We start from the raw sequence: 17,740 nt of genomic DNA on the forward strand, positions 1-17,740 counted from the left end.
AAAAAAAAAAAAAAAAAAGAACAAGGCCGAAAGCTTACCCAACACACTGAAACCCTCAGCGTAGAGACTGTAAATCAAATCTGTGCTCAGCAAATTGTTACTTAATATTCAAGACTTGGCTTAATGGGTTAAAAAAAACCCAACATGATTTCATAAAGACCTCTCATGCCTTTCTAATCTATAAAATGGTTTGTAAATAAGCTTGTGGATAAAAGCATATCTGAAAATTTCAGAAGATATTAAGCAAAGTCTTTCATGAAATTAAAAGTTAGAGGGCTGGAAACTGGTTGACCAATAGGCAACAGAGGGTGGTGGTAAATGGAATCCACTCAAGAGGAAAGGAAGGCAAGTAGTGGAGTGAATCAAGGGCCGGTACTGGGACTGATTCCGTTTTTTTTTTTGTGAAATAGTGCTGAAGGGCTAGTTTGCCTTTTTGCAGATAGCACAAAGATGGAATCCAATAGTGTGGACATCCCAGAGGGAGTAGAAACCATCTCTCCAAAAGTTAGAATTGTCGAAGGTCTGGCAGTAATGTTTCACAACTAAATATCTGAACAATATGTCCAGTTTCCCCTGTATTTTATTTATTTAGATTATGCTCACACCTTTTTCAGTAGTAGCTCAAGGTGAGTTACATTCAGGTACTCTGGATATTTCTCTGTCCCAGGAGGGCTCACAATCTAAGTTTGTACCTGAGGCAATGGAGGGTTAAGTGACTTGCCCAAGATCACAAGGAGCAGCAGTAGGATTTAAACTGGCCACCTCTGGATTGCAAGACCGGTCCTCTAACCACTAGGCCACTCCTCCACTCAGCAACATTCCATGTAGAATCTCAAATAGTAGCAACGTTCGATGTTCCACTGCACTAACCACTAGGCTACTCCTTCACTAGCAACATTCCATGTAGAATTTCAAATAGTAGCAACAGAATCTCAAATAGTAGCAACATTCCATGTATAATCTCAGATAGTAGCCACAGAATCTCAAATAATTTATTTGGATTTTGCTCACACCTTTTTCAGTAGTAGCTCAAGGTGAGTTCAATTCAGGTACTCTGGATATTTCTCTGTCCCGGGAGGGCTCACAATCTAAGTTTGTACCCGAGACAATGGAGGGTTAAGAGACTTGCCCTTATGAAAACAAAAAATGCTGTATAGAACAATAAAATTACTTTTTCATGTTAAAATGTACATTAATAGTGCAAGTGCATTCCATACATAGCGTAGGATCCACCGCCTCCATAATGCACTCCTGCAACCATCATTGCAGAGTCCTCCCTGCCTACCAAACATTAAATGTTGAAATATCTCTCTATATAAAACGCACCTCCAACATTCTAATGCAGCCTCAAGTTTTCCAACACTCTAAATGTGTCATGGTGTAGATCGCTTTTTCTCCATGAGTGTCTGCCCCGCCCTCGCATCACATGACCCCTTGGGATCTCCTGCTTCTTTTCCAAAACACCTTGATGGAGGGGGGGCCCCAGCCACACACACTCATTCTTTCTCACACAGACAGCCTCAAACTATGTCACACACACCATCTCTCTCAAACAAACACACTCCGCTGAAAACCTTGCTAGCGCCCGGTTTCATTGGTCTCAGAAACAGGTCTTTTTTACTAGCTTCATATAAATATGTACTTCACTTATCTGCAAGTATGATACTCCTAGGTTGTGATTCTCAATGTATCGGTGCTTGTTCAAAGAAAGAATCCACACCCCGTGATTCCAGTGTCCCAACAGTTCCAAAATATGTAAATATTCCTGTTCACCATCTTTTTCCAATCTCAGCCTTGTTCTCTACGTGGCATCCATGTACCTGTCCCTGCTTTCACCGGCAGCCCAGGAAGACACCACCACATGCGCTTCAGCTGCTAAACAAATCCTATGTATGGAATAATGCACTTGGTCTGAGCACTCTTAATATATTTAACACTAAAAAATAAATTTTATTATTGTTCTATATGGCATTTTTGGTTTTCATAAGGGCTATATTAGTTAAAATTTAATGGCAAGAAGCACAGTGATGCAGAACCAGATAGGAAGACTGATAAGCCCAGCTCAGAAGTACCTCGGGGTGATGGCATGTTTCACCACCTTGAGATCCTCAATGCAACAAGGCAGCTACCACAACCAGAAGGATGCAAGGCTGCATAGAGGGGTATAACCAATAGTAGAAAGGTGGCGAAGCCCCTGTTCAAGTGGTTGGCAAGCCCCTACTTGACCTATCATGTTGTTTTGGAGGTCATATCTTGCTAAGGATGTAAAATGACAAAGCCGTTCAGAGAAAAGCGATGAAAATAGTATAGGGTTTGCAAGTCACACAAGGACAGACTCGAGGACCTGAATATGTATAGCCTGGAGGAGAGACAGGGGTGACATGATACCTTTCGAATATATTTGACTGTATTAGTCTACAAACCTTTTTCAGAGCAGGGAAGTGGCAGACCTAGAAGACATGAATTGAGAATGCAGGGGAGCAAGACTCAGGAATAAATGTCAGGAAGTACTTTTTCACAGAGAGGGCAGTAGATACCTGGAATGCCCTCCCATGGGAGGTGGTGATGAAAAACTAAGAATTTAAAAAAATGTGTGGAACAAAAGGAACCCTATATAGAAGACGTGAAATCAAACAAGGCTTAGCGATGATTATATGGCAAAGTATACATATGTAGTATCACGTACCTTATGCCATGACTAATCTTGTTGGGCAGACTGGATGAACCCTACAGGTCTTTATCTGCCATCATCTCCTCCGATGTTAGGCGATAACGAAATGGCCTAAGAACTTGGGGTGTGCTACACTGATTCAGGCTAAAGGTCTACTAAGCCCGGGATCATGTGTGGTAGCAGCCACTCTAGAAACAAAATCCATTTCTCATTTAGTACCATGAACAATGTATTATCTAATGGCTCAGATCTTCATCCTGGGTGATTCTTATTATGAAAGCCAGCATTGTGGACCTAGTCTTAAGATTTTTTCCTAAAATATCCCATCATTTTATATTTGTCCACATTAAAATCCATCTAGCATATTTAGGTACGCATCGCTCCAGTCTCACAAAAAAGAAAAAAAAAAGTCCCAATTCTGCACAATATACTCATTGCTTAAATTTTGAGGAACTGTTTCAGCAAATCTCATCTCTTGCACTGCTCCCATTTTTAACTCTAATCAAGTATTATTTTTCTCGGTATAGAATCCTAGAGCACTGATCAATCCCCCCTTTAACCATCTTTTAAATGTTATTAGCCCGATAGGACAGTGCTTCCTATACCATAATTTTTATATCCTCAGGAATCTCCTGGGGGATTTTGTCAAATGCCATCTGTAAATCCAGACATGTGTAGTTATAGCATTTTGCATAGCACCACCACTAGTACTGGCCTGCAATTTCCTGACTTACCCCAGATCGCTTTATTTACACAGCATTTGTTGCTAGAGGAGGACATGGATGGCCAAGGCTACAAGCGTAGCTATATTTAAAGTCTGAAAATGCTAGACATGTCCCATTAGTTAGCTAGGTAGGTGTGGGAATCAGGGGAGTCTCCTCTACTACTACTAAACATTTCTAGAGCGCTACTAGGGTTACGCAGTGCTGTACAAATTAACGACTAAGGACAGTCCCTGCTCAGAAGAGCTTACAACCTAAAGGACGAAATGTCAAGTTGGGGTAGTTGAGATTTCCTGAGAAGAGGTGTAGTGATTAGGTGCCAAAGGCGACATTGAAGAGGTGGGCTTTGAGCAATGATTTGAAGATGGGTAGGGAGGGGGCCCGGCCTATGGGCTCAGGGAGTTTGTTCCAAGCATGAGGGCTATAACCTGCAAGTGGACTCCCCCACCCCCTTTTCACAGTTTCTGCCCTGGATCGCAGCATGTCTAGCCACTGCTTTGACCCAGAATGGTAGGTCCTTGTCTCTTGGATACAAGTCAGAGAGCTAAACCCACACCAGTACTGTTATCACCACATTTTGTAAACGCATAAGGACCAGCCAGAATCTCAGATGTATCTAAAAGATGCAGACGGACATCAGACAATATATTTTATTATGGCCTGTAGCAACTACAAAGAGGTTAATACAGGCGCTGAGGTTTGCCCATGGTGCTCTTAATGTACAGTGCCCTCACATTCTGCCAGTTCTTCTTCAGCAGAGATACCAGGAAATTGATGGCCAAGTGAATGTTGTAGACCAGCTCATCCTCTGTCATCTTCACATGGCCAACAGCCACAGCCAGACATAGCACCTGAAAAGAAGCACATTAAACATGAAGAACGAAGTTAGACGAGTAGCTCCTTAAAGGACCCAACAACAATCATAGGGTAGGAATGCTTAGAGCCATGGTGCTCAGACGAGCTAATCTCTAATGAATATGAATTAACTAATCCCAGTACATTGGTATTTCATTATTTGATCTCAGTTACAAGACTCCTGATGTAGGCCTTCTGGCCGAAATACAACATTGTGTCGAGTCACTTTTATTATCATTGTTGGAAATTAATAAACGCTATTTTAAAATTTCGCTTTGGATTCAGTTTTTGGATAGCCTGGCTCGTATTCCCACCTTATTTTTCATTTTACACTCCGTGGGATCTATTGTGTTCTCCACACACGTGGATTCTCTTTAGTTTTTGTTTTAAACTGTATAACATTTATTAATTATGTCATCTTAAGTTCACAAATCAGTAAAATCTCCCTTATCCTCCCTGCAGGAGGATAAGGGAGATTTTTACTGATTTGTGAACTTAAGATGGCATAATTAATAAATAAATGTTATACAGTTAAAACAATTCAGACAAGTTACTGGGATTAGTTAACATATATTCTAGCTTTTTGAAGAAATTATTCACAAGGGTATAACAATAATAAATATGAATGAGATTTGTATATAATGAATATGTATGCAGATCTCATGCATATTATTGGTAGCCTGAAAAACCCAACAGACTGAATGAAAACCGCAAGCTGGGTAGGCAGACATGTGAATCAGCCTCCTGCAGGCATTAAAATTCATTTTTCTATTTAAACAGCCTCACACTGTACCAGAACAAGGTATTTAGCATTCTTACAACCGAGACTCAACTATATTAAGCATAGAGAGGCCTTCCTACATTGATTTCCTGATAGAGACAATATTTCATACAACCCTGTTTGCTTTCAGAAGCTTTACTTTCCCTGCTCCTACAGCAGAGATGTTCTTGTAATGCTAAACGTAATGAGCATTTAATACAAAGTAAATAGTGGTCAATTAACTCTCCTTTTAACTTGAATTAGTATTGTAAACCACACATAGCTGACAGCAGCCTAATGCAGTGGTTATCAACTCAGTCTGGTTTTCAGGATATCCACAATGAATGTGCATGATTCATTTACATAATTGAGGAACTTCATGCAAATCTCTCATGCATATTCATTGTGGATATTCCTCTCTCTCCAGTGCCCAAAGGACTGGGTTAAGAACTGCTGGCCTAATGGTTACAGCTGTAGGTCAGGAAGCAGGAAAGCCAGATCAAAACTCGCTGCAGCTCCCCGTGATCTTGGGCAAGTCACTTAACTCGCCATTACCTCAGTTACAAAAAGACTGAGCCCCTGGGACAGGAAGATACTTACCATGCCTCTAAGTAACGCACTTTGAATTCCTACTAAGAGAGGCCTGAGCTAATCTAAACCCCTTTCCCTAATTTTTGGTTGTGTGTGGTGTGTATGGAGAAACCAGGCCTTACCTGCAGGCCCAGCTGCTGACGCGTGGGTTATGATTGCCTATCAGCAGACGGAAACAGCCCCGTGCTACTTCGTAGCCAGCATGTGACTAGCCAAAGCAGAGTAACAAACCCTCTGACTACTCTCTCCCTCGAGTGGCTCAGAATGCCCTTGAAGCTTGTCTTGATTTCTTCTTTTTGTTTTTGCTTGATGAGGCAAAATCCATACACCACAGGAACCATCGTAAGAAGCTATAACACAACTATACACAGCCCAAGCCCGAAGGCAAAGTCATCCTATGTACAGGAAGAGAGACAGAAGGAACAACTGAGGAACCATCAGTGAACGTACAGGAGCTGGACTGGTCTGGAGGAAAGAAAAAGTTAGCAGGTAAGGCCTTTCTCCTTCCTTGTCATCCCTCCAGACCGGTCCAGCTGACGTGTAGACACAGCAAAGCAGTAACCAGACTATGGCTGGGTACCGTGCAACCCCACAGATAGCGCCCCTGCACCAAAACGCAGTGTCCTGTTTTGCCTGGACATCAATCCTGTAATGAGTAATTAAGAATGAGGGAAGACACCACCACCACCTGAATCAACGTGCTCTCAACCCATGCCACCAACCCTCAAAGTGCGCCTTAATCAGTTGAGGAACGGGCCAGCTTTTGCAATCACCTCCTCCATCGCACTACAGACCCCCTAGAAGCAGGGACGCCCTTATGTCTTCCAAAAAAAAAAAAAAAAAAAAAAAATGGAGAAAGAAGTGGTCATTTCCTCACTCCGCAGTCCTCTGTAAATAAACCAACATGCGCCGCACATCAAGGCGGAAGGGACATCATTGATCCTTGCCCCCTTGGGGTCACTGAGAACCAGAAGCAATATCGACCGATTCAAATTGCCCCATGTAAGCTGCATTGAGCCTGCCGTGAGTGGGAAAGCACTGGGTACAAATTTAACAAAAAAAAAAAAAATGGAAAACAGATTAACACCTTAGGCAAAAAATAGGGAACTGGACGAAGCACAACTTTCTCCTTGTACACCTGAAAGAAAGGCTCCCTAAATGACAAAAGCCTGCAACTCTGAAATCGCCACCAGGAAGACCACCTTCAATGTGAAATCCTTGAGTGGAAGATGACAGAGGCTCGAAAGGAGCAGAGAGCAGAGCAGTCAAGACCAGATTGAGATCCCACTGGGGAACAACCAGACGACCAGGAGGATCTTCACAGCCCTCAAGAAATGCTGAACATCCAACAAGGAGGATGTAAAAGCGAGAACGGAGACGGATCCGGAATGACCACCGGACCATGAAGCAGCAGCCAGGCCATGCTCCAAAGTGGAGGTCCTGTTGCTAGGAAGACCAGATCCCTGCACCATGGGTGATTAGGCCAATCTGGAGCAACCAGATCACCTCTCATGGGAGACGCTCTATCCGCTGAAGGACCCGGCCGATGAATGGCCAAGGAAGGAACACATACAGGAGACCCTGTGACAGCCACTGTTGAACTGAAAATGCTATCCCAACACCACAAAACCACAGGAAGTGTTTATGTCTTAGGTGAATAGGGATATGCAAATAGGCCACTGTGAGAGGGACGAGAGAAACTCCCTCGGTTCCACTGCCACAATGATTGAACAAAGGGTCTTCATGCAAAAATGAGGCACTTTCAAAGCTCGGTTAACCTGATTCAAGTTGAGATTAGGACAGGTCTCCTTCTTGGGCAAAACAAAGTAAATGGAATAGACACCAGAACCACCACACACAGGAGCAGCAATCTCTGCAAGGTGGACATGATGGCCTCAATTTTCCAGGGAGCCCAGCAAACAGACTCCAGGAAATGGTCAGGAAGCGGCCGCTCAAACTCAAAGGCATACCCGTTTCGCATCACCTTAAGGACCTAATGATCCTCTGATCAGGGCCCACCACCGAAATGACTCAGCCTGGCTTCCAAAGTGAGGTGTGCCAAATCCCTCTGCCAGCCCCCCCCCCCCCCCCCCCCAAACAGGCACTCTGAAAAAACTGCATCCGCTGGAGGAAAGAAAAAAAAAAAAAAAAAAACAAAAGTGACCATGCTGGGAAGCTCCAGACCTGCTGGGCCTATAGCACCTTGCTTCATGAAGCCGGTCACGAGCTGCCCCACATCCACCTCATCTTAGGACGATTCTCCAGCAAATGCAGGACCTAAGCCTCCCCTAAGCCCCTTAACCAACTTATCCGGGACGTCACCAAAGACCATGGAACCCTTGAAAGGAAGGGAACAGCTTCGCCATGGAGACTACATAAGCGACCAACCCCGAAACCATAGGGCTCTGCAGGCCACCACAGCCAAGCCCATATTCTTCAGCAGAGACTTCATCTTCCGGTCCTGAGGAACATGAAGGGCTGGGCTGCCATCCACAGGAATAGTGGTTTTCCTCATAACTGTCACCAGGGCGTCCATGGAAGGAGGGTTTAACAACTCCCAGTCCGAAGCCAGGATGGGGTACAAATTAGCCATGGCCCGTAAACTCTACATGGAGAACCTGGAGAGACCCACTTCATGAAGACCACAACCTGGAGGTCTTGTTTCATGGGGAAGGTCTTTGTAGGCTGCTAACTGCCTTTAACTAAGGAATCCACCTTCCAAAGGGCAATGTCCACCACAGGCTTGTCCTCAAAATGAAGAACTGTACAGACCTGCAAGATGAACTCCATCAGCTCACTGCAGTGAAACACCCTGGCCACGGAAGGACCTTCCCCCGGAGGAAGCTACTCACCTTCCAAACCTGGGAGAGCCAGGTTATCCTCCTAGTTCACTGAGCTCCTCCTCAGGTGGTCGCGACAATGCCTCTTCCAAGGCATCAAGGTCCTCCTCATGACTCAGCAAACGGCCATTTGGGCTGTCGCAGAGCACACAGGCACTACGGAGGCCCCCAGCAGCTCCCCCATCTGTCTCACCCAAAAGAACTCTGAGGGAAACCCCAGAGCTCCCAAACAATGCACCCCCCCCGTTGCCCCCTGCTGGGGCAGAGGTCGAAACAGGACTCTCTAGAAGCCCGATGGAAGCAAGCCAGCGAGGTGCCAGCAACGGTGTTGTTTCCTGCCAAAGAAAGTGGCCGGACACCCTATCAGCCAATAGAAAACCGGCCAACCCCTCAGGCACTGTGGGACCAGTGACCTGGGCTTCCCACACAGTTTGCAGTGGGAGTCTCCAGCCTGCATTTTCCACAGGACCTACAGCAGTGCAACCAATAAGACACTGTGCACCCCCCATGCCACAAGACTTGGGAAAAGGCACGCCCCCCCCCAACCCTACCTACTCACCACAGAGAACGGAGGACTACCTCACGCAGAATGAAAGGGAAGTCCAGGAAGATGCCTTCCCCACTGGCTCCCCAGTAAGCAATTCACGGGCTCTGTTCACTTGTTTTCATTTCTCCCTCTCCTCAAGACCCCAGCAGAGCTGGGGCTAAGGTACTAAATCTGCACCCCAGAGGGACATGGTGGCTTCCCTTGGAGCCACAAATCAGGAGAGAGAACCCCCAATTTTTTTTGAAGCAAAGAGTAAATGCCACTCCCCTTCAGGCCTACCAGCTGACTGGAGACTACACAGGCTGCTCGACATCTGCTGGAGACTAAACACATACTGGCTGGCTACGAGGTAGCACATGGCTATTCTATAAACTGCACCCATATCGGAGTACGGTTTATAGAACAGCGCTGAGTGCGGTTTGTGTTTGGTGTCCATTTGTAGAATTTCCCCATATGCTAACATGTCCTGCCTCTTACCTTCTTCATTTGAAATTTGATTGTAGATTTCACCTCATCAATCTTGGCCACCATATTCTCATTGTGAGTAAGGAGAGAGGGGAATTTGCCAGCCTTGTTCAGGCCAGGTCCCAGGATACGAGGAATTTGCTTGATTAGCGACTCCGAAGCCAGGAAGGCATCATACTTCTTGGCTGAAGATTAAAAAAAAAAAAAAAAAAAAAAAAGTTAATGCAAGTACCAGGATCATACACCTAGAGCTCCCTACAGTCGAATCCTGTCCAACCATGTATTCCAAACTCTGTACTACATGCATAGATCAAAATCCTACAAGGAAACAAGATACAAAACCCTGTTGTATAGTAGTGGGTTGGGGGGGGGGGGGGCAGCTGAAGAAAAACAGCAGAACCTGGTTGCAAAGGGCTATAGAGGAAATTCAAAAGGGACTGGGAAGTGGGAGAGTTTTTATGGTATAGGAGATACTGATGGAGAGTGCAGGGTTGTAAGATTTACCATTAAAGGCAAAAGTGAAAGGGGAATGGGACTTGATATATCGCCTGTGTTTTTTTACAACTACATTCAAAGTGGTTTACATAGTACATACAGGTACTTATTTGTACCAGGGGCAATGGAGGGTTAAGTGACTTGCCCAGAGTCACAAGGAGCTGCAGTGGGAATTGAACCCAGTTCCTCAAGTTCAAAGTCCACTGCACTAACCACTAGGCTACTCCTCTACTAAAGAATACCTGTGGAAAGTGCAAAATAAAGGGGGATGCGGGGAATAAAGACTAAATATAAAAAGGCTGAAATGCGTATTCTGTTATCCATGGGTGGGATATTGTTAATAAAGAAATTTAAAACTTTTATGGTTCCATTTTCCTAAAGGAATGCCTTAGGAAACAGAATGACATGAAGACAAAGTTTGTCCCCGTCTCTGCCCCATCTCCACAACCCTTGAACACTTGTATATTAAAAAAAAAAAAAAAAAAAATTCAGTAAAACCGTTTATCACACATAGAAAACAAGAATGAGCAACTAACAACCCCACCCTTGCAACCTCAATAATAACCGACTTCTACACCTACTCAGGGTACACAACAGACCCCGCTCTGTATGCCCCAATAAGGACTGCTATGATTTTTTAATCTGTGGATGAATAAGTCATCAACAATCTCAGGATTCAGTCTAGCTGTCTTCCACAGTCCTTCCCACATGTCCTCTCAAATGTGCTGGTAGCAGGAATGCACAGGGGCCCCTGTACAAGTTTTTGTCAGCCTTGGCCAGCACTTTTGCTTGTTTTTCCAAAACATCATTGTCTGCATTACAGAATAAGGACACAGGGACAAAAGTTTGTCCCCTACCACGTGGACTCTGTCCCCATCCCCGCATCATTCTCTAGGAAACATGAAAAGCACCCACTCACCTGTCCATGTGGGACAGATTCCAGATGCGAAACCCCTCACCACTATGGTCTGAAAAGCTGCCACTTCCCACACTTCCACAGCACAGGTGTCACCCTCACTTCTATTCATCCACTCACCCAGTTTTTTCACCATTTTCTTGTTTTTATTGAGTTTCTTTAGAGCTTCAATATCCATGTGAGGAATGTCAACTGCTTTAGCCTCGTCACAATGCTGCTGATCTCCCAGCACACAAACGGAGAACTTTGGGCGCGGAGTAGACTTAAGCCTAAGGAGAACAGAGGTCAAATACCAGAGGTTAAAACAAACCCAACAGCAAGCATGTGGAAGTCCAGCCAAGGGAGACTTACCACAGCCAGTGGCGTTGTCATCCATCAATTAATTTGCTTTTTACTGGTCGGTAGGATTGGCACAAAGGCCTCTCCTTACCTCCCCTCATGTTTTAAGACCCAGGGTAGGGGTCCGTCCAGCCACACCTACTCTCCGGTAGAGTGGTCTGAACTACCCAAGCAATTCAGCACTGCATCAACCTCTTCACTTGCAATTTAATCTGCATCCGAGGGAGGGATGGCTCTCTCAGAGCTGCTATGCTTACAAAGCATGACAGAAGGGTGAAGAGGTAGATGCAGACTGAACGCTGGGTTGAACCAGGAAAGTGCCGAACCTGACTGTGCCAGAGAAACGCTTGTCCTTCTGAGGGTCATAGTTCTTCAGGCTGATCTGCAGCTCCACAGATTCCAAGAACCTAAAAGCAACACAGAAAAAGGGAGATAAACCCTCAACAGGCCATCCAGCGTCACTAATGACTGCACTCCTGATGCTATTCTTAAGTCACAAGAGAGACGTGAGTAAATGCATACAGTGTACTGGCAAAGAAACCATTCTTCATTTCTGATTTGAAGCTTTCTAAAAATGTTAACCAATCTAATTTAAAAAAAAAAAAACACAAATGTTGAAAAGCATAAAAGGTTGTAAGGGGAGATTTAATGCTTAAGATATTTTCTCTTTGTCTTATTTTCATTGAAGATATTCAATGAGTTTATTGTACATTAGTACGGTGGGGGAGGCTAGGGTAGGGAATGACCTAAAAATACTGAAAACCTGACTAAATGTTGGACTGAACGCAGCTTTCTTTGATAAAAAATTGTTTAAAACTAAAATGAAAAGCCTGTGCTTGGTCACACTTCCAACTGGTGTGTACGCTGTGATCACTTCCTCAAATCTAAACTTCAGCTCCAACAGGAACTGAACAGACGATCTGAATCCATCCGCTCTCTCCCACTCCTCTTCCAGCTAGCGGAACCAGGCCCCATGGGCCCTCATTTGCATTATCTGGGACTTTGCTCTTGCTACCTCCCTTCTTATACACAGCTCAGCCCAGGATCACTGCTAAATTTCAGAACTAGCTGTCTGTTTATCTGTCCAATTTAGATTGTAAGCTCTGTTGAGCAGGGACTGTCTTTTCATGTTAATTTGTACAGCGCGGCGTAAGTCTAGTAGCGCTATAGAAATGTTTAATAGTAGTAGTAGTAACTTAAACCATAAGCTCCTAACTAGCCATGATGCATGCCGCATACTGGGGAAATGGGACTCTATATACCGCTTTTCTGTAGTTTTTACAACTACATTCAAAGCGGTTTACATAGCATATACAGGTATTTGTACCTGGGACAATGGAGTGGAGGATTAAGTAACTTGCCCAGAGTCACAAGGAGCTGCAGTGGGAATCGAACCCAGTTCCCCAGGACCAAAGGCAGAGTTCCCGCCCCCAGGTCTGTAAACACTGCCCCAGAGAGCTGAAGCACTGAAACAAACGGAAACCTACTGCTGGAAATGCCCAGCACTTACCATATGAACCCCTGGACAGACCTAATGGCTAAAGGTCATGTTTCTTTCAAATAAAAGAACAGCAGTTCAGTAGCTAAACCAGGGATTCTCAACCCAGTCCTCAGGTCACGCCTAGCCGGTCAGTTAGTTACTCACAATGAATCTGCATATCATGGACGTAGAACATGCAAATCTCAAGCACATTCATTGTGGATATCCTGAAAACTTGACTAGCTAAGTGCATCCCAAGGACAGAGTTGAGAATCCCTAAACTGACAGGCTAGGAATCCCACATATAACAAGTACTCCTACATTAGCATTTTGGTTTCTCCCGCTGGCAGAGAAACAAAGGCATTTATATATCAAGTCATAGGTGTAAGCCAAATGAATTAATGTTAGTTTATTAATTTTGTTAGTGGAAAGGCAAGTAAAAGATAGTCCGTGTAAGATGATGCACTAAAGCTACAGAAATTTATAAAATTTAAGCAGTGCTTCTAAAGTTTCATGCAAGTACCAATGTTTTATTACGTCAGTAAAACTTCCTAGCCTTTTCTTTCATTTCCATGACCTTTTCCTATTTAGGTAGCTCTCAAATGCATAGCTGAAGAGAGCTGTGTGAAACAAGCACCCGAGTTTCATACTTGCGATGTTTTTGCTTGGATCCTTGCAGGGTTTCCCGCACAGCTTCGTACAGGGTATCACGAGAGACTTTGCTGCTGCATGGGTTTAAAAGAAAAACAAAGAGTCAGTAAGGTCAAGTTCTTAGCTGGGTACTGTAAGGTGAGAAAATAGTTATCCTCCCTTCCTCCTTGCATTGCCTACATCTAGTTTCTTACAAAAAAACTCACTTAGCTCCCCAAATAACAGAGTTCTCACCCAATAAACTTTCATCCTCAACCACATGCTGAAAGACTAAACCTCACATCACATCAACTGATTAGATTTATGCAGTTTTGTTCCACAACACACACGATTTGTAATTCTTATTGTTATGGAACTCAATGGTAAAACTGAGAACCATTCCTTGGGGTGAAAGAGCAATGCACGGACTAAGTGTAGGCCGAGATCCAGGAAGTCAAATCCACTGCCACTCTTTGTGATCATGAGCAAGTAATGTAACTCTCCACTGCCTCAGGTACAAAATTAGATTGTGAAACAGGGTTACTCAAGAGTGGAGGTCAAGAAACTTCAACTATCTGAAACCTGGGGTCTACAAACTACCTCATATCCCTTCTGCCACCTTTCCCCCTCCCCCCGGGTACAACATCATCTTGCTTATTTCCTATCCTCCCTTCTACTGTCCAGTATCTTTCTCCCTCTCCCTTCTGGCCCCAGATCCTTCTCTGTCCAGGTCACCAGCAGTGGTCAGCAGCCTGCTCTCTACTGCATCCCACCCTTGCAGAAGTGAGGCCAACCAAATTTTGGTTTTGGTACCGAAACCCGGATTTGGCAGTGCATTTTTGCTGAGACCAAAATACTCCCCCCACCCTCCTGACCATCCGTGGGTCCTCCCCAGGAACACATTAACAAGCCCTAGTTGACTAGTGACCTCTTAAGGAACTGGAAAGAGTAGGGTTCTTTCCTGCCCCTGAAGAGGCCATTAGACTACCAGGGCTTGTTAAGGTAGGCCTGCGGAGGGCCCGTTGATGTTCAGGAGGCAGTGGCCCAGAGGGACGCATCTTCTGCAGGGGGAGAGGAGAGCCAGGCCCACAGGCACAACCTTTGTAGTTTTGGCTTTGGTTCCAGTCAAAACCGAGCCTGGTATTCTGGCAGCAGATTTGATTTCATCCACAGAAAAAACCACCAGTCTCAGTGGGCCTCTAGTTAGAAGAGGGCAGGATGCAGCAGAGAGCAAGTCCCTCCTCTCTGTACCCTTCTCCAACACCGCCAACTCCAGGCTCCGCTCATTCTGCCTCGCCTCACCCTATGCTTGGAACAACCTTCCTGAGCCCTTACGCCAAGCCCCCTCCCTGCCCATCTTCAAGTCTTTGCTTAAAACCCACCTCTTCAATGCTGCATTCGACACCTAACTCTTACCGTTCACTAAATCCAGACTGCCCCAATTTGACCGCCCCTATCGGACTGTCCGTTCACTTGTCTCTTACATTGTAAGATCCTTGAGCAGGGACCGTCCCTCTATGTTAAATTGTACAGCGCTGCGTAACCCTAGTAGCGCTTTAGAAATGTTAAGTAGTAGTAGTAAGTTCAGGACACGACAGCAAACAGCCTTTGCAAATTACTCCCACTGACCTATATAGAGCCAAAAAAGCAGCATCAGTGAAAGCCACGTGCAAAGGCTCAGTGGTCCACATTGTGGACTGCTGTCCACCTTTTGAGTAACCCTAGTATGATGACTCTGGACCTAGTGTACCTGAATGCAAGTCACCTTGGGCTACTAAGAAAATTATGAGCTAAATTCTAATCCAAAATAAAGTGTAAGCCTATGGTTTCAGGCAGGTACATTATAGTAGTCTGGATTTGTATCCTGCCTTATCAAAGTTGATTTAACATAAATAAATATGCCTTTTTCAATAGTAACTCAAAGTGCATTACATTCAAGTACACTAGGCATGTCCCCATCCCTAACGGGGATGCAATCCAAACCTAACTGAAGCAATAGAAAATTACGTAAATCAAGTTTTCATTCTTTCAAAAAGACCTGGGGATATTCTATAAAACAGCCATTAGCATATATGGTTTTTAAAAAGGTTTGGAGAAGTTCCTGGAGAAAGAGTCCAAAGTCTGTTATTGAGAAAGGAATAGGGAAAGCATATTACTACTATTTTGAGTTTCAACCAAGTACTTGTGACCTGGATTGGCCATTGTTGAAGCAGGGAGCTAGACAGACCATTGATCTGAACCAGTGTGGCTAGTCTTCTGTTCCTACCCAAGTCATAAGAAGCAGTAGTGGGATTTGAACCAGGCTTTCCTGGTTCTCAGCTTACTGCTCTGGCCATTAAGCTATTTCGCCACTCAAGGCAGCTCACTATATCGTTCTACTACCTCGAATACTAAGACCTTTTTCAAAAGGTTAGCATAAATTAGATATTTAAGGCAGGCACAGCAATTTGTGCACCATGAATAAATATCGAACGAGTGGGAGGGTGCAACTTGAACCCTGGCTTCCAAACTACCGGGCTAACCACCAATACTCAACTACAGGTAATTTTATTTTATTACTAGTAAAAAAGCCCCGTTTCTGATGCAAATGAAACGGGGGCTAGCAATGTTTTCTTCTGTGTGCATGTGGGAGTGTGTGTGTCCCTGCCCTCTCTCCCCTCCCCCCTCTGAGTCCTTCACTGTTACAGAGCCAGCGATTTGATTTCGTGCTCTGCTGTTTTCCTTCACTGACTGCGTTACAGAGAGGGCAGGGCAGACACTCATAGGGAAACCGGATATCTCGCCCCCTTCACACTTCCGGCTGGAGGCTTCATAGAACGTTGGTGTTGCCTTTTATATAGAGAGATGTTTTTATATTTCTTGTTGTATACCACCTGCAACCTCAAAAGCAATGAAAGTTGTGTACATGCAGCTAGGCATTTTTTTTTTTTAGACCAGAAAAACCACTCGAGAGATCACACAAGATTCATTACTTCATACATAATTATCAGACTCGCACTTCCGAAGCGCTCGTGGCATAAAAATATAGAACAGCGAAGCAGAGAATATGTAACATACTGAAGTATCGCACTGTCTATCAAAAAGACATTTCTTACACTATCTCCCCCGCGATCCCATTTTAAGCCCCCTCAGGCCTACAGCCAGAACCTCCACCACCAGCACTAACCGGTCAAGGGCCCTGTGATCCGTCCCACCAGCATCCTACACACCCGCACTTGATTTTATCTCACATCAGGGGAATTAACACGCTTTAGAGCGTCTAGATACCAAGGATAAGGTCTCTTCTCCCAACCCCAGAACCTGATTGCTACGGATGGACACGGATAGAAACCATCAGCACCTCACCTCATTTTGCCTCCTCGTACGTGGACCGGAAGAGAGAAAACGAAGAACTCGCTGACGTATTAAATATGCAAAGAACGCTCGCGAGACGCTTGAGTAAAGCGTCGCTTGTCGGAGGCCATGTTGGTAGTGGCAGATTGAGAGATGTCATTCTCAAAACCAATCAGTCGGATTTTACTCATATACATGAGGGGGAACTGGGAATCAGGGACTGTTGCTCTTGGAAGGAGGGGGCCTATTGCTTTTTTTTTTTTTTTTTGGAAGGGGGATTTTGAGGCGAGAGCCTTTTTTTTTGGGGGGGGGGGGGTAGGAAAGTAGTGATATCATTACGATGTCATGTTGCTATACAGCTCTAGTTGATATGCAGCAGGTCCCGCATAAGTGTCTAATGCGGGTCCTGGCTGAATATCATCCGGGACCCTTTTAATTCCCAGCGGCCAGGTGCACTTCAGTCCGAAACAGATATTCCTTGCTGCTACCCAGCATTGTTATCTGTGTCTAATTTAACAAGCAAAGGTCAGCACATAAAAACAATGCAACCATTCCCAGCTAAATATTGACAGGTTAAATCACCAAAACACTGTAAGGGAAACCATGTGATGCTCTAGCCACTATGCTTCTAAACTCTTTCAAACCCATGCATAAGCTAAGAATTAGGAGACCATTTTGGAACACAAGGTGGTGTAACCTCATTTCATTTAGCCCTCTCCATAACCAGCCATAAGACAAATGGAAATGCGTTCTACATCTTTTACTTAATTTATTTGTAGCATTTGTATCCCACATTTTCCCACCTATTTGCTGGCTCAATGTGGCTTACATTTGCCATAATGGCGGTTGCCATTTCCGGGTGATGGAATTACAAGTGGTATTGCAATAAGGTGCATACATATATGGCAACATACATGGAATCATTACATGGTACAGATCATGGTATAAAATATGTATCATGTGCGTATATACATGATAAGGAAGAATACATTATGGTAATGCATGAAGATTTCTGAGTAATAAATTGGATTGTAACATACATACTTCTATACTCTGCATTATTTGTAGTGTTTTTCTCCATCATTTATTTATTTAT

At 44.4% G+C, this 17,740-nt stretch overlaps 1 protein-coding gene across 1 annotated transcript; it reads right to left on the reverse strand.

Annotated features, from left to right (window-relative positions):
• Positions 1–4,029: 4,029 nt before the first annotated feature.
• Positions 4,030–16,702, reverse strand: RPL10A (ribosomal protein L10a). Its single transcript, XM_030221054.1, has 6 exons — positions 16,657–16,702; positions 13,332–13,406; positions 11,528–11,608; positions 10,983–11,131; positions 9,464–9,636; positions 4,030–4,244 (listed from the first exon to the last, which is right to left on the reverse strand). The coding sequence occupies exons 1-6, from the start codon at positions 16,659–16,661 to the stop codon at positions 4,074–4,076; spliced, it is 654 nt and encodes a 217-aa protein (XP_030076914.1). The 5' UTR covers positions 16,662–16,702; the 3' UTR covers positions 4,030–4,073.
• Positions 16,703–17,740: the final 1,038 nt, after the last annotated feature.

The sequence above is a fragment of the Microcaecilia unicolor genome, chromosome 12 (genome assembly GCF_901765095.1).
Source record: "Microcaecilia unicolor chromosome 12, aMicUni1.1, whole genome shotgun sequence".
Lineage (NCBI taxonomy): Eukaryota > Metazoa > Chordata > Amphibia > Gymnophiona > Siphonopidae > Microcaecilia > Microcaecilia unicolor.